At 39.2% G+C, this 27,668-nt stretch overlaps 1 protein-coding gene across 3 annotated transcripts; it reads left to right on the forward strand.

Moving 5' to 3' along the window:
• The first annotated feature begins 201 nt into the window (after positions 1-201).
• On the forward strand, positions 202-27,502 carry FBXL4 (F-box and leucine rich repeat protein 4). Of its 3 annotated transcripts, none has more exons than XM_079971656.1 (8): positions 202-332; positions 4,365-4,962; positions 6,496-6,853; positions 9,782-10,026; positions 14,071-14,284; positions 18,744-18,815; positions 20,324-20,636; positions 24,988-27,502. In XM_079971656.1, exons 2-8 carry the CDS (start codon positions 4,472-4,474, stop codon positions 25,149-25,151), a joined length of 1,857 nt encoding a protein of 618 aa, XP_079827782.1. In that variant the 5' UTR covers positions 202-332; positions 4,365-4,471; the 3' UTR covers positions 25,152-27,502. The 3 variants fall into 3 exon arrangements, with proteins under 3 accessions (XP_079827782.1, XP_079827783.1, XP_079827784.1); XM_079971657.1 differs by having other exon boundaries at positions 236-348; XM_079971658.1 differs by lacking the exon at positions 202-332 and adding an exon at positions 3,337-3,477.
• The last annotated feature ends 166 nt before the right edge of the window (positions 27,503-27,668 follow it).

Here is a 27,668-nt window from a genome sequence, read left to right on the forward strand (position 1 = left end):
ATAAAAGGCCAAGGGAAAAACTTAAATTTCCTAGAAGAGGGTGTGTGTGCATTGCCATGGCTGCCCAAGCATGGCAAAACCAGTCACAAAACGTTTAAGAAACGCTGCTTGAGAGAGCGCTGCAAACGTAGCCCAGCCAGGGCTCCCGCTGCCAGCAGATGAACTGAGCGGGAAGGAGGAGCGAGCGAGCAAAACCCCGCCCGGCGTCATGGCGCGTCGCGTGAGCTGCGCCCGCCAGCTTCAAAGATGGCGGCGGTAGCTTCGGCGCCGGTCGCGAATGCGTCCCGCTGCCCAGAGCTGGCTCGGGCAGCGGAGCGAAGATTATCTGAACAGTAAGCATGAAAATGGGTGGGCAGCCTTTTCCTTTCTGGCCGAGGGCGAGGCCGGAGCCAGCATCTGGCGGCCGCCCCCTGTTGCTCAGAGGTCTGCCCTGGTAGCTTGCATGGGGGTTTTGGAAGCCAGGGGCGAGGGCTTCGAGGCCACTAGTTGTCTTATCTCTGGCCGCATCAGAAGACTTGAGAAAAGGCCAACGGATGGCAGAGTCCCCTTCTCCCCTCCCTCCTTTCTTTTGCAAATAATGCAGTGTTTTCCCCTTGGCGGAATAAAGCCCTTTTGCGAAGGAGCTCTTCTTAATTCCACAGCGGGCAAGATCTTGGCGAAGGAATAAGTTATTTATGATGGTTAACACGTGTCTCCAAACTACCTTGTGGTTAGGTTTTTAATAAGGCCTACCCTTGAATCCTCATGATTTAAAAATTGCGTGTAGTTTTTCCCTATTGGAGGTCATTCCTGCGTTTACTTTAAATGATGTAGCAATGCTTTATTATTATTATTATTGAGCTGCAAGTGTGTGCGAGAGGGAGAGAGGTTAGGCTAGTAATAAAACAGACTTTCGGGAAAGCAATAGAGTAGGAGTGGTTAGAAGCAGATCGGGATCTACACGCAGCGTTTAGGGGTGGTGATTTATAGTAGATCACCAAAGGTTACCTACTTGGCATTTGGCAACAGCAAGAAGATTTTCAATAGGCTGCTGTACTGAAGAAAACATAAGGTAGCCAGGAGTGGACTGTGTGTTAAAAGGACTGTTAGCTTTATTCAGTTCTGATACTGTAAATGAACCCCTAGTTTCCAGATGTGCTCAAAAGACACTCTGTTCTTTAATTCTAATGGTGTGCCATTTGCACTTTACTGGTTGAATTTCTAGTAAACAATAACAACCAACAAACCCAAACTACTGTAGATCCAAGAAGCCTGAAAACCTGCCCCACCCTGCAATAGTGTGAGTGAGATGGTTGTGCAAAGCCTTGAATTTGATGAGGTTTGAAATGAATGCAGGGAGTGAGAGGATACCAATGGAGAGAAGTGGAAAAGGCAGTGACAAAGTGGTGGGAGGCAGTTACCATATTTTTCGCTCTATAAGACGCACCAGACCACAAACCGCACCTAGTTTTTGGAGGAGGAAAACAAGAAAAAAATATTCTGAATCTCAGAAGCCAGAACAGCAAAAGGGATCACTGCACAGTGAAATCAGCAATCCCTCTTGCTGTTCTGGCTTCTGGGATAGCTGCACAGCCTGCATTCGCTCCATAAGACACATACACACATTTCCCCTTACTTTTTAGGAGGGAAAAAGTGAGTCTTATAGAGCAAAAAATATGGTATTTTGTACGGTGTGGAGAACAAGGACATGGTGAAAGGTCTATGAAGAAGAGGTTGAAGTTGTGCAAATGACACATATTAGGGACATTTCTACAGGACCTGAACATACAGGAATGTTTTGAATTGTTAAAATTGAGAAGAAACTAATGTCTCGGGATGGGGGGAACAGATATAGTGAGGATTTAGTAGCCTTTAATTTAGTTTGATAGGGGAATTTATAAGGGGAAATGGGAAGTTCAGGCTCTTCTTATTTGATCCTCGCAACAACCCCGTCAAGTTGGTTCGGCTGAGAGACAGTGATGTCCCAAAGTCAGCCACTGAGTTTTATAACTGAATTGGGGTTTTGAACTCGAGTATCACAGGTTACAGTCTGACACCTTAACCACTATACCATACCTTATTACAAGTAATCAAATAACATCCACTGGGTTGAATCTGAACTCTTGGGCGATGTCCAACTCACTTTCTCTATAGCATGTTCCGGAGGGGAAAACAAGGTGTAAATAAGAGACATTTGTGGGAGTCATTTTGGAGGCTTTGACATTTCCTAGTAGAAGTGGCCCTCCAGCAGAGTGGGTTGCTGGCAAGTGTACTGTTTTGCATGATGCATGTTATGTAAAATAAATAAAGTATCTAGTTTGAAGCAGAAGATGATGGAGTAGACTGTTGGCACTGGTGAAATCTCTGCTCAGCTACTGAATGGAGTGCAAGCATCCCAGTTGCTGGATATCGGGTGGGAGAGTTCTCTTGCGCTCATGTCTGGATTGTGAAGTTTGCACCGGGGTTTTGCTTGGCTACTGTGAAAACAGAAAATACCCTGAACTACAGAGGTTTTGGGTGCAGTGGGCTCATGTTCTTGAGCATAAACAGATAAATCGGTAGAACAGTGGAGTTTTACTCGTCATTCTGGAGCTGTCAAAACAAAAAAAGTTCTCTCTGAGAAGATAGATTAAATATCTTTTTAAAATTTATAGCGTTGAAATGAATTAAGCTATCTCTACCTTCTTGGCTTTGTTTTCCAGCAATAGTTTGCCTTTGAAATGCAGGCAACATTTAGGTTTGTGTTGTGCATGTTCGAGTAAATGTTTGTTACACAAATACTGCATCTATTTTAAGAAGTATTTCATCATCCCTGTTGCAGATTCAACAGGTTATAGGCACTTCTCTTTGCCGCTGAAGATAAACAGCTAAGATCAGAGACAAGAAGATTAATTTGGGGGTCATCTTGGCTCATAAGTCTGTACATAAGTATATTTGTCAAGGTTAATACAATTCTGGGATTACTAAGGCACTTTGAACACATAACTTTTTGTTCTTTTTATTAAAATGTAGTTTCATTCCCTCCTTATGTTAATGTAGTAATTATGTATTTGAAACTAATATTATGTATAAATTATCTTTTTTAAGTGCTTCAATTATATTAACATTGCTTTAAGTTAATATTTCTGGGCAATGGCAAAGCAATTTTTATTCATTTATCTTTTATACTTTTATTTTGGGGTACAAAATTTTAATTAAATTTATTGTATATTGAATTTATAAAGTGTTTTTTAATTTTTTCTAGGTTTTGATTTACTAAGTGTGACTCGATTGGGTGTTTGAAATGTGTGACAACTTGATATATTTGTTCAGTATGGCCTCCATTCTGTGCATCTCGTATTTATATACTTTGCCTGCTTTCAGATGCAAATTCTTCTTCTCCTCCTCCTTCTGCTTCTTCTAATAACCCACACTTCACCCTAAGGTCCCAAGGTGGACTACAATATGAAAACACAATATTGAAAACAGCTTTTAAAAACTGACAATTACAAAATTAAGGTGAATCCTAAAAATATACACCTCTTGTGTCAAAACATGGTGTGTGACATTGGGGATACACTGCAAGATCTGGTTAGCACAGAAGATGCTTTCAAAATTAAAGTTACCCATGAAAGGAACTCTTGCAGAGCATGTTAACTAATGCCATCAGTAGGGTGTATTTGGTCAGCTGCATTATTCTTACCTCAAAAGATGCTGATTTCTAATATAAGACATTTACATTAGCAAAGAGATTCATGCGGAACAATAGACTTGCTTGCTTTAATTCAATAATGTGTGGAGAATAGTTATTTCTAGAGTCAGACATAAATAAAAAGAGGATGGGGTTTCTGTACCTTTTAATAGTTACATAGAAGGGGGATTTCAGCAGATGTAGCTTGCCGTGAAGCCTGTTAGCATTTACTGCAACAATTATAGCATCTCTCTAATTTTGGGGATTTTATTCATGCTTTTGGCAGATTTGATCAATGTAGCCTAATGTCATTTTGACCAAAGTGATCTGCTACTCCATATGGTGAATGAGGTGTGAGATTGCAGGGCAGCATAGCTATATGACCTGTCCATGTTCGGCGATGCTGCCTTTTCATGCAAAATGATGTTATTTTGAGTACAGCGGCCAAGGTTATGATTCTGAAATTAATTGGATGCCTTTTCACTATTACTACTGCAAAAAGTGAAGTGAAAACTAAGATTTGTCGGCAAGCTTTGTTTTTAAGGCAATATGAGACATTTTGTTAGACAATAATATTTTAATGAAACTTTTACTAACTTGTTTTTCCCAAATGTTGCAGTGGCAACTTAAGGCTGGCCAACTCAAACTAGTAAAAGCAATTTTGTTTCTTGAATAGTTTTCGTATTGACTGTTCTTTGTTTTTGTTTTGATTTAGGTGCCTGTTGGTTTTTCCAAACGTCCCACAAAGCAATGCAAGTCTCTTGAGGATCCCTGACCTTTAGCAACTTGATAATAGCTATCTGGATATCACCAGCATTTCCCATGTTAACAGTTCTGAGCATGTTTTACTACATTTGCCTTCGACGCCGAGCCAGGACAGCTACAAGGGGCGAACCTATGAACAATCGGAGAGCTATTGAATCAAACAGAGCCTTACCTATCAATGTCGAAGTGGTCCAATATGCCAAAGAAGTGTTGGATTTCAGTTCCCATTATGGTAGTGAAAACAGCATGTCATACACCATGTGGAATTTGGCTGGAACTCCTAATGTGTACCCTAGCTCTGGTGACTTCACGCAGACTGCTGTATTTCGAACTTACGGAACATGGTGGGAAGTCTGTCCTAGTGCACGGTCACCTTTCACAAGGACACCACCCAATTTCCATAGTCACGACTATGTAGAGCTTGCTTTTGATGAACCAGTTTATCCCACAGCAATACATGTCCTGGAAACCTATCACCCTGGTGCTGTCGTTAGGATTTTGGCATGTTCTGCAAGTCCTTATTCCCAAACGCTGCCTGCTGAAGTAAGGTAATTCAACTTATTAATTTACTTTTCATTTCCTTGAAATGAGATGTGACACACACACACACACACACACACACACACACACATGCAAATTTATTAATGAAAGAGTAGGGGAACACAACACAAAGAGTGGGGGAAGAAAACAAAACAGTCAGAACATATTCACAATACAATAAACATAAGTACATCAATCTTAATTTACACATACAGTGCAACATATGCCCTCCAAATGTCCGAATAGGTATCCAGACAAAGTTGATGTTTAGTCACCATGCTTTGAAGGGTTGTTTTTTTTTAAGCAATATGTATGTAGACATGTTTCATACAGGGTCCAATGATGCTGAGACCCACCAGCAAGGTGTGGGGTTAGAGGCACAGAGGACACAAACCCTTCCTTGGCTGGTCTTCAACAGGTCCTGAAGATTATAAGAAGATCTCTGTAGGAAGATCCACCTACTCCCTCTTCTTTATTTCCCCAGTGACTAACCAGTTGCCTCCATAAAGCCCACCATCAGGTCTTTAAGGCAATAAACTTTTCCAGCAAATGATATTCAGTGTGCCATACCATATCTGAACATGGAGCTTCCATATAGCCATTATCCCAAATAACTTTTGGGGCCAGGGTAGAATTAGGCAATGATAGCCCTGTAATCTTCTGTCTTAGGTGGCATCTCAATATATTCAGCATGTGACCTATAGTTGTTGTGCTGTAAAAACTTCTCTGCTGCTATAGGTGACAAGGAGCTGAACAGTAGCTCTTAAGAATAACAACATTGCATCACATTCATCATTATTTACTAAATTTGAACACCATCCTTCATCCATAGATCTCAAGGCAGAAGAACTTTGGATTTCAACATAATCTTCTCAACCTAATGGTGGGCATTTGTGTGTTACCATAGTGGACTACCAATGACTTCTTCATTATAAAGCCAGTCCTTGGGCAAAATAGCTCTTGAAATGGCTTCAGAATTCCATCTTTTTGAGCTATCACAATATCTTTAAAGTTTTATTTCCAAAATAGTGGATTGCATAAACTGGGCATGTACTAGTTGGCATCCCAAGGAGACCATTTCTTCTTCATCAAGGCTCAGAAAAATCTTCTGCTATAAAATGTGTGCTGTCTGTACAGCCATTGTCTGGAAAAACACTCACATAAACACATATGTTGGTTATCACTTCATCTGCAATTACCTTCAATTTTTTAAATAGCCCCTTTAATTGTTCACTTATTGAAATGCATGTTCACTGTGCATTCTCAGTTTTCCCTCCTAAACCTGTGTAAATTGTGCTATATTAAGAAATCAACATCGGAGTCAGTGAATAATGTTAGTATATTATCTAACCTTTTTATTTTGTGAGATACTTATTAAGTTTTATGAGATAGAAGAGTTAAGAGTATTTTATATCAGCCCCCTTTTAGTCTTCTTCATGCTGTATTTTTTATCAACTTGAACTTAATTTCATTACCAATACTAAAAAAAAATTTTTTTTTTGTCTAATAATGGTGTTACATGTATACTTTCATTTTTGTAGATGGGAAATCCTTTGGTCAGAGCCACCCACCAAGGTGAATTCACCTCAGGCACGTCGGTTTGCACCTAGTATCAAACGGATAAACTTTCCTACAAACCTAATTCGTCTAGAAGTGAATAGTTCTCTTCTGGATTACTACACCGAGTTGGATGCAGTAGTACTACATGGTTTGAGAGAGAGGCCTGTGCTTTCTCTTAATACGTCATTGATTGATATGAATGATCTGGATGATGATGATGAAGAAGAAGAAGATGGAGAGCAAGACAGCTGCAGCATGGACATCCTTAATAAGCAGTTTAGTGCGGCTGCCTTCAAGGAATGGACAACTAATGGATACTTTGATAAATTGCCTTATGAGGTAAAGGAGTGGGGATTCTTACTTTAAAGCATAATTGCCATAACCAATTAGGATACAAGGGTACAAGATAGCTTCATATCCATGATTAGTAATGGCTTCACTCATAGTCCTTTGGAATCTGCCCATAATTTTTAAAAAACAAAATCCCATTTTCTTGATATGTTTTAAATAAATGATGAGTTCTTCTCAAAGTGGTATTAAACAAATCCAAATAATATTTTGTAAAAATACCAAAATCCAACAAAAAGCTAGCTGAAATTCTGTTGTTAATGGAACTCCACACCCCCCCCCCAATGAAAATAGCTTTCTTCTTTTGTTCTGTTACGGAAAATAACCTTTGCAAGCATAGTTTATCCTTGCTGGTTATACTATGCAAAATAATTTTTGAAATTATTCAAATACAATGTTGGTTGTATACAATGTTTGTTGTATAGTATTGATTATGGAGAAAACTGATTGATAGATACTCATACTAAACCAAATCAAGGGGATGTGTAGGTAGTCACTCTATATCAGGGGTCACCGAGGTTTACCTTGCCTGGGCCGGTTCACTCCAACAGAGATCCCTCCATGGGCCGAATTGCGTGCAGACATGTTTTCGGCACCTGCACATGTGCAGATGCGATTTCTGGTTTAGTGCAGAATGTGGGGGCTCGCCGAGCGACTCGGTTTGGGGGCAGCTCGTGGGCCAGTTAAATGACCCCCTTGGGCCGCTTGTGGTCCACAGACCTTAGGTTGCTGACTCCTGCTCTAAATTCCTGCCATTTGTTAAGGCTATAACACCAGTCTCACTTTGGGAACTATTACTCTTCAATTTCTTCCTTTTTTTATACAAGTCTTAGAAATATTTCAAAATTCCCTCCACAGTTCTTTTCTTTTATGTAAACTGACTTTTAAAAGAAAAGCTGTCAGAAACGGACAACAGCTGCCATTTTTCTTCAGTAATGCATAATAACCACAGTGGTTTGAAAGAGACTCTGCATGTTATAGGATTAGTTTTTAAAAGCGGATATTCAATAGCATTCTGGGAGTCGTTCTGAACACATCATGTCTCCTCACTTATTCATTATAGTATCAAATTGTGCTTTATGCTAGGGCGCATGTGCACACACACACACACAGAGCAAATTTCTGACAAGACACCAGACTCTAAAGTAGTAATGATTAATGGCTATTAGCCTGTAGGCTTGGAAGCTGTTATCTTTGTTTAATCAAAAGCAAAAAAAGTACTTCAGTTACATCTTAATGTCATAATCTTACTGACATTTCATTATACCCTTTTCATTTCAGGTATCATGAAGTGTAATTTTAGTCTAAAGTGGGATTAACTTTTCTGGTGTTGATACTGACATGTTAAAAGATTTTTTATCTCTAATGCAGAGTTAGTGATGTGTAGATTACCAGATACATTAAAAATGAAATTAGTTAAAGGGGACATTATTGAGTTTTTCATATCCTTATTAACCATGTTATAGTAGAGAAATATGAGAAGCATAATTTTGTTCTCTTTAAAAGAACACTATTTTCCTTTTAAACCTTCCTTTACGATTTTCACTGCAATAGCAAGGAATGTCGTCAATTTAGCAGTCTGAAAATTCACTTTGTACTTCTTTGACTAGCTGGTGTGTGGGCTCACAAATAACAGCATACAAAGCATTTCAACCTCATCCTATTTTTGTAACAAACAAAAAATACTAACAGTGCAATCTACATGAACCACAATAACACATAGTATGGAAGAAAACTTGCCTCTTGCACAGGACTGACTGGATTCCTACTCCATCACCAGCGCAGCTATTGGATATTATGGTGTCATTGTAAAATAAGTCAGTCTGCAATTCTGAAAATCCTATATTTCTGTTTTGCTTACAATACAACGAAAACCATCATGTATCTCTGACAGCATTTGGAGCAAACAGTTCAGTGTGGATTTTGGTTCTTTTATATTAATGTCAAACTTGATTTTTCTGTTCAAACTTGAGTTGTTATACTTGACTCTTGTTTTGGCTATGTGACAACATATAAGTCATGTGGCTAAATTCTGAATAACTAGTAGAATATTTCCAATATTTTCAAGAGATCTAACTTTTATTTTATTTTATTTATTTTATATCCCACCCTTCATCCAAAGATCTCAGGGCATTTGCATTTTTTGGTGGAAGCCCCATTAAGTTCAATGGAAGGGAGTTAATAATGTGCTTCACTCTCTGATAGAAATTAATGGAACCGCTGCTCGGTCCCAGCGCCTGCCAACCTAGCAGTTCGAAAGCACCCCCGGGTGCAAGTAGATAAATAGGGACCGCTTACCAGCGGGAAGGTAAACGGCGTTTCCGTGTGCGGCTCTGGCTCTGGCCAGAGCAGCGATGTCATGCTGGCCACGTGACCTGGAAGTGTCTGCGGACAGCGCTGGCCCCTGGCCTCTTAAGTGAGATGGGCGCACAACCCCAGAGTCTGTCAAGACTGGCCCGTACGGGCAGGGGTACCTTTACCTTTAAAAAGAACATAATCATGCCAAATAATGAAATAGCTGATTTTGTATGTTTGTGTTGGGCAAGCTGTGTGTGTGTGTGTGTGTGTGTGAGAGAGAGAGAGAGAGAGAGAGAAGGACTCAACTGATGTTGTTTTATTAATCTTGAAAGCAGAAATGCCTTCTGTTATGTTAATGCATGGTTTTAAAAACCCTTAAAGAGAGAAAGGCAGGTTTTTTAAAAAATGAAGTTTAATTATGTAAAGTATTTTAAAAAGCAAGGTAGAGAGGAACAAAAGAAGCACTAAATAGAAAAATGACTAGGAACAGGAAATGTTTTTCTCCTTAAGTGTATTCAGTTTTTTAAAATCAGTGAACTAATGGGATATATCATCAAATGCAGTGGAAATTGTAATTTTAAGGACAGTGGTGTGATGTTCTTTTCTGTGTTTTCAATTCAGCTTATCCAGTTGATTTTGAGTCACCTTGCAGTCCCAGATCTGTGTAGACTATCGCAGACATGTAAGCTACTTTATCAGCACTGCTGTGATCCTCTACAGTACATTCACCTCAGTTTGCAACCTTATTGGGCAAGAATAAACGACACAGCTCTAGAATACCTACAGTCTCGCTGTATCCTTGTCCAGTGGCTGAATTTATCTTGGACTGGAAACAGAGGAACCATTTCTCTATCTGCTTTTAGCAGGTCAGTGCTCTGAATCATGATGTATTAAATATTTGAGAATCATCCCCATACCCCTGCTTGCCACTCCTTTCAGGTAGGACAGGAAATCTTCTCTTGTTTCTTTTTCACATGGCCCTAATCCAGCAACAGTAATCCAAACTCAGTTTCTACACATGGATTTGCAGCAGCAGAGGGGGAATGGAATTTGACACATAACTACATTTCTAACAACTGGCTTTTGTGTGTGTCAGAGGCAGTGTTGCTCTCTCCTTGGAGTGAAGGTTGAGGGTAAGTTCAGCCTAATTCTCTGCAGTCTCTGCCATTTTATCCCATGCCATTTCCCTTCCACCTGTCAAACAGTTGGCAATGGTAGAGATGTAAGTGGACCCATAACTAAAGCAGCGAGGCCTGTGACTTGCCACTGCTGTGTTTATGGATCCCTATATCATGGCAACAATTACCTATCTGAGAGAAATGAGGAATGTTTACTGGGTCAGAGAAGGTAGGCTTCACTGAAGAATTGGGAACATAATGTCATTTCTAAAAGATTAGCAGTAACAGAGAAGCTAGCGAGAAGAGTTCCATAAGTTGCAGTTCCACATATTAGTGCCAGGATTTGGGTGGGTTTTGATTTTGTGATAGGCAATCTAGCCAGGACAGCAGAACTTGAGTTCCCAACCTTTAACCCAGCCAAGCGAAATTCTGGCTTTCATATTAGTTTTGATTCATATACCTTATTACTTGCTTTATTTACAGATATTCAACATCATTTATACAACATCCTCATGGTCAGTTCAATAACAGTAGTAGCCTCGCGCCCTTGGAGCTTCTCTACTAGATTGGAAAGTCAGGTTAAGGAATTATGATGACCCAAGGCAGGTGGCGCTGTGGGTAAAAGCCTCAGCGAGGGCTTGCCGATCGAAAGGTCGGCGGTTCGAATCCCCGCGGCAGGGTGCGCTCCCGCTGCTCGGTCCCAGCGCCTGCCAACCTAGCAGTTCGAAAGCACCCCCGGGTGCAAGTAGATAAATAGGGACCGCTTACTAGCGGGAAGGTAAACGGCGTTTCCGTGTGCTGCGCTGGCTCGCCAGATGCAGCTTTGTCACGCTGGCCACGTGACCCGGAAGTGTCTCCGGACAGCGCTGGCCCCTGGCCTCTTAAGTGAGATGGGCGCACAACCCCAGAGTCTGTCAAGACTGGCCCGTACGGGCAGGGGTACCTTTACCTTTTAAGATACTTATAGACAGAGCAGAAAAATATTATTTGATACTTAGTGGAGAATGGAAACTCATGAAAGACTGGGCTGTAATCGTTTGTATGGTACTGATTTAAAAGTGTGGTTTGCTATTTTTAACCTAATTTTTAAATATTAGCAAATTTTATGTCAGACATATTTTTTAAAAAAGTAACTGTCCATCTAGAAGTTATTGGGCTGGATGTAGACCTACCTTTTGCAAATGAAAGATACATGGAAGGACTCAGTGGGAGAAGGGAGCAGAAGCAATTCCCTCCCCCTTTCTCCTGCAGTTCCCCACATCACCTCCCATATGGTTTCTGAAGGTCCCTCTGGCTGCTGGTCCAGGTTTTCAAGGGCTATATAGGCAGAGCTCCTCTTGTGGTTAGCCTAGACCCAGCCCATTGGTTGAACACTGTTAGGCTGCAATCCTCAGCCCATCTTATTACAGTATATTGATGCTTGTGGACCCATGAGTAAGTTGTCCAGGATTTTAGTTTTTAGGTAGAAAGAAACCAAGAGGTAGCTTTGCCTAGTATATCTATCCTTTGGGGGCCAAACTTTAGATTATGTTTATAGTCCTTTAAAGATATAGCTAGCTAGCTATTTGTTTATATTTCTGAAAATGTTGAGTATCGGTAGAATATGTATTAACTCCAAGGAAATAGAACAAATTAGAATAGTGATCTAAGAAATCTGACAAGCAAAGGATATATTACCATGAGAGGACAGAATGCTTCAGGCATGTGAACATCCTGAGGCAAAGCTGAAGGTAATTTAACTTATTGATAATGTCCATCTCCTTAGGGCTATATAAGAATGTCATCATGTTTTACTTTTGAGAATTACTAAGTTTGCTAAACTTCTGTGCTTGAGCTAAAAAGGGAGTTTGGGAAATACTGATTGGGACAATAAATCAAATTTAGTAATATATATTTGAATAATTTTATATTGCTCTGTCAGTGAAAGAATGGCATGTGAATTGAGAAAATGGTGCGCATAATCATATTACATACAGATAATTCTGATTTGGCATCAGAAGAGCAGCAGAGTTTTTAACATTTGCTAATGTCAATTGTAGCAGGATAAAGTTTGTGCTGCTGCAAAATATTTGAGTGTTTTGGGAGCAAGAAATTATATTTTAAAGAAATTATACTTTAAAAGTTGAGATTTCAATCCCTTTCTTACATGTAAAATTGTAAATTGTAAAGACAATGAAACAAATCTATTTACATTTATTCTGTGGGGGCGGGATTTGGGGGGAGTGAAAATTAAAGGAATGCTTATGTAAGAATTTGTCTAGGATGTTCACATTACTTGAATAAAGTTGGCTTGGTGTCTTATGGTCTTAACTTTCGCAGTACAATAATGTTACAAAAATTAGCCTCTACAGTATGCTTCTTATGTATGTAAAATGTGTATGAAATAATGTGATGCCAAAATTCTAGGGCTTGATGTGTTTCAAAATTTCAATTGCATGGTATAATTGATACTAATAATATTTAATAAAAAAAAAATCTATGTTAGCACTTCTAGAGGATTCTTCTTCTGATCAATGGAAAACTGCATTAGAATAAATTCAGTAATAAATACAGATCCTAAGAAAATTTGCTTTTACTCTATTGGACTTTGTGAATGTGATCTGGTCTGCAAATAAGCTCCGTTTATTTGTGCCTGTACTCACTTTACCCGACACTGTCCCTTCCTTACTGTCTTCTTGGTGTGTCACAATTAATCTAGAGACAGTAGTTTCTGCCATCATCATTCTCTTGTTTCCCGGGTTGCGTACACACCATATTTTAAGGCACATTTTCCTCCAGAACACCCTGGGAACTGTAGCCTAACTCTCACAGAACTACAATTCCCAAAACACATTTTTAAAAACTACAGTTCCCAGGATTCTTGAGGGGGATGCTTTAAATGTACGGTGTGCATGCAGTTCGGGTCTCCCTGACACTACTGTCCCTCACAGCGGCAAGCATATCAGTGCATTTAGACTTAGGGCACATGCTATGCTATGAGGATATATGGGAAACCTTTGGAACACAAATAACTGCTTCACAAGTTACAAAATGCTTTCAGAGGAGACATTTTGGTGTAGAAATTAACTTAAAACCCAAGCGTGAACCCAATAACCTGCAATGTGTGATGATTACATGTCTGTGTGGTTATTTGCATATACAGTCAAACCTCGGCTGTCGAACGTAATCCGTTCAAGAAGACCGTTCAACTTCCCAAACATTTGACAACTGAGGCGCGGATTCTGATTGGTTGCAAGAGTTTCTTGTACTCACGCGGAAGCCACGTCGGACGTTCGGGTTCCAAAAGACGTTCGAAAACCGGAGCATTTACCTCCGGGTTTTCAGGAGCCGAAACGTTCGAAAATGGAGCCGTTCGAGAACCGAGGCTTGACTGTACGTACATCAGAAGCTACAATTGAATTCCCACACTATGCACACATTGCAGCATTTCTGAGTACCAATTTTGTAATTTACAAAATGGGCTCTAGCTTTCTGGTTTAGGTGTATCATGATGCTTCCATGGCAGAATTTTCCTTCTTGCAGCTGTGAGGAAAGTTCTCTTGGCTGGTTAAACTGCTTTCTCTTGGTCCCTGGTGTTAATTATGCTCCCCCCTCAGTTCTGTGTTTAAGCTGTTGCTTTACTAATAAGGCTTCTTATTAGGAATGCATAGCATTGTTCTCGAGCTTCTAAGACATGGCAAGAGAAATAACTGGGCTTTATCCAGGTGGTCCCCCCCCCCAATTTAAACTACTGTAAGCAAAGACACTTCTTTCCTTGTTGAATTAACCCACATGACAATGTGCTTTTTACAGATTCTTGAAGGTTTGTGGTTCAGAACTAGTGCGCCTGGAGTTGTCTTGTGGTCATTTCCTCAATGAGGCTTGCTTGGAGGTCATTGCTGAGACATGTCTGAATCTTCAAGAATTAAATCTCTCCTCCTGTGATAAGCTACCACCTCAGGCTTTCAATCACATTGCCAAGTTGTGCAACCTTACACGTCTAATTCTCTACCGAACGAAAGTAGAGGTAAAGTTTTTCTTCTTCTTTTATCAGTGATGATAAGACTTAAGCCTCAGAAACAGAATAGAGTGTAACTTCTGTGAAGTACTCCTGTTTGAAAAAATCAGGAAAAATATATATCTTAGGGCAGTATCCAGCAATCCAATATCACACATAGGAATTCCCCTCCCCCCTCCCAGATCTGTCCCAAGGATCCCTCAATGCTCCAGAGCAGATTTTGAGGGAACACAAAGCGAAATATGTTCTATCAACAGTGTCAGTTCTGTTGGTTGACAGCCATCACTGGATTTCATACTTAAGACTGTAGCTAATAAACAGAACTTGCATCTGCTAGTATAGATACATTCCTAGTTTACTGCATTTCTCTGCTCCCTAATCCCTCAGGATTTTTAATGTGTCTGGTGGGAATTCAATACCATCCATTCTATCATGTGTAATTTAACTTGCTCTCTCCTGTAATGCTGATTGCTACTATGATGTCCTGAGAGTTATCTAAGCGAAAGTCGGGGGGGGGGGGATGCCGTAAGTTTCCTCCATCCTGAGTCAGTGACTGCCAAAGCATCAGTCACGATAATTTTGTTCAAAGTTCAGCAATAGCACATCTTTCTGTTACTAACCGAAGGTTAGTAAATTTAAGGTTAGTAAAATATTTTTTTCCTGATCTGTTTTGTGAGTTACTTACACACAGATGTAATGACAGCTTGCGTTCTGCAAGCGTAAATGCCTTCCTTGCTGCTAATGGAAATACACCTGTTGTAATCTATGGGTTGTTAAAGTATGTGCAGGCAGAAGATCCACATGTACGCATGTTTCATTTTCAGGCTCAAATTATTGGCTGCAATTGCAGCCAGTTTTATTGCAAACCTACTTCACCCTATGTTTATTCAATGCACACGGCTAGTTATCTCTGTGTTTGGCCAATAGTGGAACAATTTTACCATTTGAAAATGCCTTTTAGAAGAGACCTAGCCTTCTGCTTAAACAATCCAGTGGTAGTTTCCCTTCATGAAATGCAACCAACTGTGTACAAAACCAAGATGTAATAAATTTTCTAATTATAAATAATTACAACTTAAATATTCTTACTTTTTGAAAGCACTTATTACAAGTTATAATTCTGCTTCAGTCATCTAAGTAATCTTTAAGTTATACTAAAGTAAGACTACAGTTATACTCAAAAGAGTTTTGTGCTGGTGGTCTTAGTATTTGCTGACTCTTTAATCCTTTATTCATTGAATATGCATTCACAGCATACTTCCAGAATTTGTTGGCATTGATGCATTTGAGGTGCACAATGGACAATAAAAGTACTTTGTTCATAGTAACTTGACAATACACATCATTATTTTGGCTTGTATATGTATGTTATCTTGATTTGATTCTTATCTTGATTTTCTGTTTCCACTTCTGTGTTGGAGCCAACATGATATCTTGATGAAGCTATCAAATCTATGATTCTAGTGCTTTTACATTCAAAAGCATCAGGATGTCATATTTTAAAAAATAAAGTATCAATTCATATGTTGTGTAACTAACTACCCGACCATTTCAAACTTTTTTATGCTGTTGTTGCATTTGAATGTAAATAATAGGAATTATAATTTAGAACTTGTTGCAAACCTATGTTTGTATAATTAAATATTTTGTACAACATGGTAACATCTTAGAACTGGCATTAACAGTGGTTAATGGGGAATAGATTTGCAATCTATTTGCAATCTAGTTACTTAAGGAATCTGGAATCTGGGCACATACACATCTTCTCCCTGCCACCTTTAAAGTCCTTCTTGCTCCACCCAGAAAAGGTGGTACAGTGGTACCTCGGGTTAAGTACTTAATTCGTTCCAAAGGTCCGTACTTAACCTGAAACTGTTCTTAACCTGAAGCACCACTTTAGCTAATGGGGCCTCCTGCTGCTGCCGCGCCATCGGAGCACAATTTCTGTTCTCATCCTGAAGCAAAGTTCTTAACCTGAAGCACTATTTCTGGGTTAGCGGAGTCTGTAACCTGAAGTGTATGTAACCTGAAGTGTATGTAACCCGAGGTACCACTGTATATCCCCTGTAGTATAAAAGTTGCCTGAAGCAACAAAATACTTCTTTCAGTTTTCCAAACATACATGCAATTCCCCCCCCCCAAAGCACAGTACATTTTGTCCTAATTTGCACCAAAAAACCGACTACTAAATATGTCTTAATGTGGCCCTGTTTAAATAGAACATGCAACTTGTTTATTTTCATTTCAATTGCGTGTCCAGGCATTGTGCTCCCCAGTCCCCAACCTGCAGACAAATAAATGACCACATAGACTGGTTTGGATCGAAACAGGCCACAACTGTATTGAACGCAGATGAAAGAGGTTTGGCACGTAGGTCAATCCAGGCAGGGACTTCCTAAGAATTATATCAAATAGGGTAACCCCCGCGGGGACCGCCATCTGGCCCCACCATGGCACGTGGACATGGCCACTCCCCCCGGATCATTTTAACAGGATACGTTTGGAGGGGCAGGCAGAGACTACAACTTCCCCTCCATCCAAGACAAAGGATTGCTCCAATGCCCAACACAGTTGTGACAGTTGCTATGAGGTAGGCAAAACAAAGAATAGAAATATATTTGAAGCCTAACCAAGGCAGAGCGTACAAGATTAAAATAAATACTGTAGGACACATGCAAACGATAAACAAACATCCTGAAGTGCAAAAAGCTATATTTATGATAATCCCAATATATCTCCATTAGATCGGGGGGTCAGGCAGGGGGGCGGCGGCATGAGTGTTTTCAAACAGTACGTACAATATAAGTAAAAATGTGAAAGTCACAACATATCACTCCATTTGAAAATTCAAATAAAATAATTACAGGAGCCAGGTTTGAGGAGGAACATGGGGATTTTTTTATGTTGGCTAAGGGGGCGTGTGTTACAAAAGCTTGATAAATACTTCAGTAGAATAAGGCATGTCCAACTATATTTGATTAGTCTGGCTTTCATTTTCTTTCACCATTAAATAAATGGACTTGTGCAGCATTGTGAAAGCTGCACTTTGCCCTTTCCATTCTTTTCTCCATCTCCCCTTATGCTGTAGAAATATTCCTTTGAAGACTAAACCTATTGAGTCATCATGTCTGTATATTAAAGTAAGCCTGATTAGGACTCATTTGTGCCATTAATAATTGGTAATAATCAATTGTCCAGAAAGATTACAGTACTAAAGAGGTTATCAAACATACGTTTGAATACTGAAAATCAGTATTTGCTTACAGAAATATTAAAAGTTATGTAGCAATTTACTAATGTTAAACGTATCAACCACTGTGGCGGTTACATTTTAATAGTAACTAACTTTTGCACAATATTGCCAATTGTTATATGAATCTGACATTGCAGGCAGATAATTAGTGATTGGATAAGACTTACTCACTATTCATCAATGCTTAACTATGATATGTATTTATGCATTTTTCCCCCTTCAGTAAAAATCCTGAAAAAGTCTTTTTCAAGCCTCAATTCAAAGAAATACACCAAACTTATTATGTTACATTAAAATATAAAAATTTTAATGTTTTTACTCTACTAGAAGTAAACATTTAGAATTTTTATTTAATTATGTTGGTCCCCAGTTTATTTTCCTGTCAAGCCTATTTCTAAACTAAATATCACACTTCAGACTAAGATATGAAATACAGAAAACTACATCTCAGGACAACTTGGGCTACTAATTTAGAATATGTGTTTGTGATTATTTTGTGTGAGATGTGTATTATATGCCTAAAGTTGTAATGCTCACTGCAACCTCAAAAAAATTTGCCATTTCGCAAGGTGCATCTGATATTCTGGTGGAGTCCCTCTTGCTGTGTTTTAATGATGTGGCACCTCACCAGAAGCATGTTTAAAATAGCAGCAACATGACTGTAAAGTGCACGTTGTATTTGTTTCCATCTGTATGTTGCTAGTGACAGGAGCTCGATGATTGTCAGTACCCTTGTCAGCAAGAGCATCCTGTGACATTAAAGTCACCAGCTCAGTCCTGATGCTGTGTGACTCTATTGGCAGTTCCATCAGGCTGCAGCCGATCAGTGAATGTCAGAGATTGCTGTACTTTTCTGGGATGTCATCAGCCCTCTGTGTTTTTGGTGTGGCCTTGCTTGTTGTTTGAATTTGCCAGACTTCTAAGAGCTTTCCTAAGGGAAAGGAACTGATAGGTCATGGGAATAAAGGTGTCTTCAGGGCATGCAAAACCACATCCAGAGTGACTTATTATATAAAGGCTTGTAATGATTACCTTGACTCTAAGCCAATCAATGGTTAGAGCATCTGGGGACTCATTAAATGGCATTTGTGGTGTCTGTTACCTAGGTTTTGAGCTGAATTTCAGGGAAAGTGGTGACAGCCTTTAATGTCTAATTGACCCTTTCTCTTTGTGTTTGCTTTCTATATTTGCTTCTGATGTGTTCCCCAATGGCAGCAAACAGCACTGCTCAGCATTCTGAACTTCTGTTCAGATCTTCAGCACCTCAGCCTGGGTAGCTGTGTAATGGTAAGTTTTTAAAGCCCAGGCTCAGCGTATGTTATCAGAATTTAGACTTCCCAGCTCACTTACAGAAAAATCTAACCGCTTGTTTTCATCCTTTCATCTAATACTTATGCACGTCTTATAAAAAGATAAAATAAATGTTTGCTTGAATTTACATCTGTCCATCTCCCAAGCTTCTATTTCATCACTTGGGCTACTTTGTAGGAATTGCAGAAATCCTCTTGTGTATAGTCATAGGTGGGTAGAATTAATTTATGTATTTAGTTCAAGTCATGGAACTCCCTATTGTGGTGTTTCCCATGTGATGATGTCGCTTGTCACGTGCGTGTGTATATTCAAATATATAACTTCCAGATTTTTAAACGTTCAGTTCCTTCTACTTATGCACCTTTAGGATTATGAGCTAGATTGTGTATGATTATGAGTTGTATATTTCCCCCTCCCAAGCTCAAATTCTGATAATTATTCATCACATTCCACTGCAGAAGCCGAAATCTGCCATGGAAAACCTTTTTGTGTGTGGAGTGGACATTATATAGTTTACATCCCAATCCTATTTCGCCCTCTGCTTTCCAGTGTCACACACAGCCAGATTGCAGCAGCCATGACTGCATTTTGAAAGTACTCCCCACCCCCCCCAAAAAAAAGTATAGGAAAAAATTATACAGTGTCATTGGTGATTGGTCCATGATCTGCAGCTTCCCTGCTCCTATGTATCACAATTCTTCTGCAGAACAGACATTGTATTATTACTACTACTATTCCTTGATTTATATACCACTTCCATGCCAAAATGGCTTCTAAGCAGTTTGCAAGTATAAAATCAATTATAAAGTGTCTGCACTTAATTCAAATACACAATAAAACAATTCTGTCAAAACATTAAAAATGCTATATATATATATATATATATATATATATATACCATTAAAATGTTATATGTATAAAACAAATCCATTAAAAAGCATAGCGGTTAAAGCAAAGCAGTTAAAAATAGGAGCATGCTTAATTTTGTGGCAGAGTAGTAAATATATACAGATAGTTTTATTTGAGTAATTATCCTCTATAGTTGAAGAATATTCATGGTGCCACTCATGACTGACTCATAGCCTAAGTGACATTATCAAGATGGTTGCCACCCATATACTCTGCCATGAAACAGGTTTTTAAACATTGTGTTCCCTGAGTATATGGAATTGCTTCAATACAGAATTTACCACATGGTGTATCCCAAATAGTCACAGAATGAAGGTGAGGGGGTCCACCCATGACCTCTTGGCAAGCTGGCCATCCCTATTTAGGAGGCCTGGGCTACATGACCGGAAGTGTGTGAAGTTGCACAGAATAATTTTTGCAGGCTGCCTGTGGGTATTAAAGAGCATTTGCTTATAAACACGCTTGAAATTTGTGGTACTTGTGGCTAACCTGCAGCTAACAAGGTTCATAATTTTAAATGCAAGATTGAGGGTATAAATACCCGTATGCTCCAAATGAGTGTTATTTCTTCACAGATTGAAGACTATGACACAATAGCTAGCATGATGGGAGCCAAGTGCAAAAAACTTCGTACGCTGGATTTATGGCGATGTAAAAACATTACTGAAAATGGAATAGCAGAGCTAGCTTCCGGCTGTCCGCTGTTGGAGGAGCTGGATCTTGGCTGGTGCCCAACCCTTCAGAGCAGCACCGGCTGCTTTGCGCACCTCGCACGTAAACTCCCAAACTTGCAAAAGCTCTTTCTGACAGCCAACAGGTCTGTGTGTGACTCCGACATAGATGAACTTGCTGCAAATTGTACTAATCTCCGGCAGCTTGATATTTTGGGTGAGTAGCCATCAAAACACTTGGATCTTCTTTAAATTGATTGATTGTATCAACAGCAGAAGATAAAGGTATGTGTTGTATAAAAGAAGATGTGGTCTTGAAAGTAAATACTGGGTTCATGATTCACATATAAAAAGTTTCTGTGAGAATGCTCTCACGGGCTCAAAGCATAATGGATTATGGGGTTAGACCAGTTTAATTCCAGATTCTTTGATTTACTGGATTGTGAAGCAGGCAGCAAATTTGTTTAATCGTTTATCCTTTGCTGCTAAAGGGACTAGTTTTCTGATGATTTCCTGAAAATGTTTTAACTGCAATTGCTGGTTTTCAAAAGCTCTTGGAATTTGAATAGCGTGTGACAGGATATATTTATAAAGTGTGAACCTTATGATCAGTTTCTTGCAGAGCACATAATAGAGTGCTCTGTTGGGCTTCTTTCTTCAAAAAGAAACCAAATTTTTATTTTTTGAAAAAGAAATCAGCATAATTGTTCATTTCCTATTGCAATTGGTATAAGAGACTTTCGCCGCACACCCCCCCCCCAGTCCCAAATGCTTAAAACTTAAACTACAGCTTAAAACCATAGAAAGCTTTTGCTAGTCAAAATGAAAGCTTTTTCATGAAGGTTAAAAAGGAGTTGTTTTTATAGGTTACGCATCATGTTAACTATCTTAGCCAAAAGTACAATAATAATGGAAAGCTTTGTGTTCTGATACGCAGTCTTGAAATATCCATACTAAATAGTTCATATGAATGTTCCTGTGTTTGTGGCATGTAAAGAGGAAGCCAAAAGAAGCTAATTCATTGACATATAAAATCAAAACACTAGTTCTGGGTATTCCAGGCCTAGAAAAAATGCTGCTCCAGTATAATGTGGTAAGAAGGGAGTTGTTCATTTACACAAGTGTCATGCTGTGTGACTGCATAGACAGCAGGATTCTTCCATCTTTGCTGGTGTTACAGAAGCCCATCTATACAGATGGATTGATCTCAAACTTTCATACAGCAAAAGAAAACAATACACCAAACCCCTTGTATAAAGTTAAAATATACGCTTCCACCAATTTTTCCATGGCAGTGGTTAATAAAGCCTCCCCAGTTCTATGTGTTTCCTCAGAAATAAGTCCCATTGTGTTCAAGCGTGTGTTTAGGATTGAAGCCCGAGGCATTTTTCTATTTAGTCATGCTGTTTAGTATTCTAATAGAATATGGATTTAAAATTTTGTTTCCAAAGAAAGGACTCTTTTGCACATTTCAGGAGATCTATCAAGACCTTACTTTTTAGAACAGATATGGTTTGTTGGATTAGTGATGCTTTGGGTGTTTTCTAAGCTTACCTAAGTAAATCTTAGGTAAAGGTAAAGGGACCCCTGACCATTAGGTCCAGTCGCGGACAACTCTGGGGTTGCCGCGCTCATCTCGCTTTACAGTGGTGCCCCGCAAGACGAACGCCTCGCAAGACGGAAAACCCGCAAGACGAAAGTGTTTACCGTTTTGGAGGTGCTTCGCAAAACGAATTTCCCTATGGGCTTGCTTCGCAAGACAAAAATGTCTTGTGAGTTCCTGCGGGTTTCCCCCCCTTTCCCCCCTTTTCCTAAGCCGCTAAGCCACTTATCAGCTGATCCGCTGATAAGCCGCTTAACAGCTGATCGCTAAAAGCCGCTAAACCGCTAATAGCGCTAATCCGCTAAGCTGTCAATGGGCTTGCTTCGCAAGACGAAAAAACCGCTATACGAAGAGCTTCACGGAACGGATTAATTTCGTCTTGCGAGGCACCACTGTATTAGCATACAGCTTCTGGGTCATGTGGCCAGCATGACTAAGCTGCTTCTGGCAAACCAGAGCAGTGCACGGAAATGAGCAGGGACCAAGCAACGGGCGCTCACCCCACCCCGACCTTCTGATCGGCAAGCCCTAGGCCAGTGTCCCATGGAAAATCTTGGGCTTTAACATATTATTTTTATTCATCTTAAAATGTTTGTTGCAAGCTGCTGGTACTACTGAGGTGCTTGGGAGGCAGCCATGAGATATAAGTATTTTTTAAATTTTAAATTCCAAACTCTTCAAGGCTGAAGATGTCTTACAACAATTACTGAATCCATAAAAATGCAGATTGATTTGCCTTCACTACTTTTGCGTGCTTCAGTTCACTCCCATCTCCCACACCTGTATGTACTTCCTTCTTGAGCTCAGTCTCTGCCTAAATCTCTGCAATCTCTTCCGTAGGGAGAACTTTAATCCCTTCTTTTGGAAAGTTAGTTTTGCCCCCTTTCCCATCTAGCTCCCTTGTTGGCACTAATAACAAAAAATCAAGAACAAAGATGTCACAGCAAAATGTTTAGTTTCTCTACTGTAGAAATTTTCATTCAGGAGTCAATGCAGTTACTGAATTTGAGAAGCACAGCTAAAAGGACTTACGTATTTGCAAGTCTGCAACTTGGTCACCCTGTTGGATGATGTTGTTTTTCTTCGATCCACGAAGAAATGCCAGGTTTAGTGGACTGATTAAAGTATGAAAATGGGTAATATGTGAAAGTGGAATACATAGTTTTGTTCCTTGCCTGCAGGGCACCATATGCAGTGCCATTGTGTGATCACATAAACTGCAGCATATGTGTGGATTATGCTTAAATAAGGGCAAAGAACATGCTCCAGAAAAACAAACTCCCTTTTGATATTTTGACTGCAGCCAGGCAGCATAAAGTACAGCTTAGAAGAATGTGGTGGGTTTAAGCCATCTGTATGCACAATACATCAGTTGCTATCCAAACTCGTTGAATTAAAATCTGTAATTCTAGGTAAGTTCACACAAATTTAAAAGCTCTATTTTCAAATATGTAAAACCACCCGGGCATGAAAGGAGGAATAACAATGTGTTTCCCCCTTGTACAAGAATATTTCACTACCTCATACATGCTGTAACCCCCCCCCCCAAAAAAACCTCCCACATCTTCCTAGAATGCCAAAAGCTCCAACTGTCCCCTTCATGGCTGTCAAAATCATCAGCTTTCCTTGACAGTTTCAAAATGCAGTTACTCAGTTTCTGTACAGAAATAAGCAGCACATTAAAAACATAGTCCCCTTTACAGAAAGGCATCTTGCGCCTGAATTTCTAAGAGCTTCCCTTCAAAAGGTCTCCACAGAACTCCCAGGCCACTCTTTAACCCTTCCACCACCATTTCAATGCAGTATTCCCTGTCTTGGGAGCTGTCGGATTCCAAGAACATTTTAGAGAACAATCTGAAGATACTTGTTCTAACTTCTTTCCCCACCAGGTAGTAATCAATGCTAGTCCTACTCCTGTGCAAACCTACTGGAAGTTAATGGGCATGACTAGGGTTTATTCATTTCTGTGGGTCTACTCTGAATAGGACTTATCCAAATACAGCCCACTGTTCAGATTTTTGAATAGATATACACATGGTAAATAAAGCAAAGGAATGAAATTCTGCTTGTTGGCAACAAGGTGGTCTTAAGCACACCTTAACATGCCTGTATCAAATAATTTGTACAAGGAAAAAATTGACTGTTTTTATCTGTGATTATTTAAAACTAATTGTGGGTAGGTAGCCCAATGAGAGCAACTATCAAAAATTCAGAACGAGTCCTGTGAAATGTTATATTAATACCTTTTGATGGTTAATGCCATGAAGCTTGGAGGAAAGTATATGATGTCTGATTTCTTTTGACCTGTTTGCTAAGTGATGTCCCTCTCTAAATATTCAGAAGAACACAGCAGGTGCATCTGGGGAGTTGTGGATGGAACACAGATTGACAAGGCATGCTTTTGTTTTAATTAAACCACATTTCTGCACACTGCAAAGATTGTGCAGAGCGTGTTTTGATTTCTGTAGTTAGTGCTTTGGGCTAGTCTTAACTGGGCCATTTTACTGATAGAAGACTTATTGAGTACGGTACATAGAACTGGTTTTCCAGTATGTGTCAGAGAGGATAATAGGAAAGGAGGCAGTTAGTGTGAAACTAATGACTATTATGTGACTTTCTGCTAATTCCCCACCACCTCACATTTTATTCTACCTTTCTCAAAGAAGATGAGTAGCCCTTTTATCATTACAGCAACCTTATAAAGACCATCCAGTGAGCTTCAGGGGTGACCAAAGTCTTCTGGGTTCACTATGCCACACTGCCTTTTAAGCCTGTGTTTGGATGTCAGAGAGGCTTCAGTTTATACTATTGATTTGGATAAGGGAAAGCCCGCTTAAAATGAAATCTTTTTACTTACAATAAACATTGCACTTCCTCACCTTCCCAATAGCACATTGTACTCTGTTTATTTATGTAACTTTCAACTGGTTTCTTTTCCCTTTTGTCCCCTCCCTTTCTTTTCTAGGCACAAGAATGGTGAGCCCTGCTTCTTTAAGAAAATTGCTGGAGTCTTGCAAAGATCTTTCCTTACTTGACGTGTCCTTCTGTTCACAAATTGATAATAGAGTTGTCCTAGAACTGAATGCCAATTTTCCTAATGTGCTCATCAAGAAGAGTTTCACTCAGTGACTCACTTCATATGCTGCTATATGGAATTGATTTGACAATTCCGTTTCCTGTGAATTTGTGCTGACTTTTTTCAAAGAAAAATATTCTGTGAATAATGGGGAAAAGTTAACTCTTCTTGACATGAAGGTTAAACGTCAAATCAAAGATTTAAAATGTGATAAGCCATTATTCCGTGTACAGTTTCCAGTTACTGTACTTCACAAGTGGACCTCCATATTTGAACTAGAAAGAATCATGTGAATATAAGGTGGCATACATTTAAATGCATATTATGGATCATTCAAGACTGCTTGGATTTTAACAGTGAAATAAGCTTGTAGCAAAAACTAAGCAGGAAATAAAAGAGAGACCTCAATTTTTAAGTTTTAGCATTAGTCCTTTAAGTTGTCTCTCATTGCTTCTACCTTCATTCTTGCTACAAGAAAGTTCTATGGTCCCCAGGGACTGTAGGATTGCACCCTAATAAACTAAACTTTTAGTTACACATAAAAATCTGTGACCTTCTTAGTTAATCAAAGAGCTGACAGACACTAAAGATCCTGCATTACATGATACAAGTCCTATGGGTGTCTCTTGCTTTTAGGAATCCTAGCAACTTAAGCACTGGGCTATTGCCAGACTTCCTCATTGATGGTTTCTCTCTCCACTTACACTACTAGGTTGAGCCTAAGGATGGGGGAACCAGTGATGGTGCAGAAGAAAAGACTTTGAAAGACAAAGTAGATACAAAGCAAGCCAGGAGAAGTTGACCTATCACTAATTGTCAATCCTACATTTAGATATCTGATTTTCAGATGTACAGTTAAACTATTTCTGTAGCTATGTAAGAATCCCTTTCAATTAGACAAAGACTTCCAAGTTTAAAAACACAAGTATTAATCTGATAGATTATGATTGAAACAATGATAATAAAATATTACAATTTAAGAGGAGACAAAGGAGAAACCCCATGCACGGATTCAACCTCGTTTTTTTCAGTTTCTGTATGTTTTATGCATCCAGCAAGCGCATCTCATTTGGATTTATTGCAAAGTGGGGGGGGGGGACACTTCATGTTATAGAGTCCCATATGATTGGAAGCTAAGGACCTTCCTTGATAGGATTTATTAGTGTAGCCGAAGCCATTACGAAAAACAAAATTTGTAAAACATATTACACAGTTAAAACAATGATTTAAACCAGAACTGAAATCAGTAAGTGTGAGATGGTATAAAATAGTTGTATCTCTTTTATTTTAATGAGTCTTTAGCATGTGTAAATTTCTCTGGGTTGCATGCTTATTCTGCTGATGTTGCTTCTTATACAAAATAATACAGCAGGATTTCTATTCCAAGAAGTCTGCTGCAGCATTGAATAGTACCCAAAAACCCACTGAAATTTAAACTGAAAAAGGAGGGACTCTTGGAGAAGGACATGATTTCAACCAGAAATAAATCTCAGCTGTCAGTTCAGTCATAAATTAAGGCTCATATTTTTACTCAACTATTTTTACTAAAAATGGGCAGGTGGAACCACTTGATTCATTTCTACCACTTTTCTACAAGCCTGCAGAAAATGCTAAGTGTGTCTTGGTCTGCACTCCTACACAGAGATCACCATTTTGGGGGGGGAATTGGAGATAGCAGGATTGCTTAGCTGATGAAATCCTTGGTTGTGTCTCTTCCCCCAACCCTGTTGTGAGGTCAAGTATGTGGGTACACAATCATGTGTACCTGCCTATAGAGGAATGTTCCTGATATCCAAGAGGTATATAGAGATAACTACAGCATTCTTTGTGATCATGGTAGCTGGAGAATTTGTTGCCACAATCATGGAAATCGCCGCTGGCTGCTGTACGTGCTATGCAGCTGACATTAAAGTTCCTTCATGTGTTGGTTTACCAACATATATAGTCACACGTGGATACAATAAATACGCCATGCATGTGTGAACCAGGCTTTAAAACATTGTACTTTGCTGACAGATAGCTATCCTAAAGTTGTTCTGTAAAGATATTTTTTATTTTGCATTTTTAAAAATGTAACTTTATAAATTATATCCAGTGTAATTAAGAATTATATATGTACATACCTGTGACAGAAGAGTGCTTCTTTGGACTCTGTATATTTGCAGATGTTAACCTTCTAAAATAAGCCTTGTTTTATGTAGTTCAGGATATGCATGTTTATGTTTTCTTTGCAGTTAGATAAACACAGTTTTGTTTAAATATTGTTATCACTATAGTGTTTAAAACGTGTGCCTTCTGTTTTTACAATCAATAATATGTCTAAAGACAATGGATTATTTTCTTCATGAAAATTAGGCTAGGAATGCAAGACTTGTCCAAGAACAAATTAAACTCTTTATTCAGAGTTCCGCAGGCTTGTCAGATAATATTCACTGGTACCGTTCAAATGATTCGTAGACTGGCATTGACTGGAATGTTCAGAGAAGACTTAAGGGTGCCACCAGACTGCCACTATTTTGCTCAAGGGAACTTCGTGAAGCTAAAGTGGATTAAAAGGCTCTGTTGCCCTA

This window comes from Podarcis cretensis (genome assembly GCF_951804945.1).
Source record: "Podarcis cretensis genome assembly, chromosome: 3".
Taxonomy (NCBI): Eukaryota; Metazoa; Chordata; class Lepidosauria; order Squamata; family Lacertidae; genus Podarcis; species Podarcis cretensis.

Bases quoted from the DNA above. Each gene is read 5' to 3' on its own strand.
- FBXL4 (XM_079971656.1), top strand. From the start codon at position 4,472: ATGTTAACAGTTCTGAGCATGTTTTACTACATTTGCCTTCGACGCCGA. The intron at 4,963-6,495 runs GTAATTCAACTT...TCATTTTTGTAG, and splicing joins ACGCTGCCTGCTGAAGTAAG to ATGGGAAATCCTTTGGTCAG. The intron at 14,285-18,743 runs GTAAAGTTTTTC...CCCCAATGGCAG, and splicing joins TCTACCGAACGAAAGTAGAG to CAAACAGCACTGCTCAGCAT.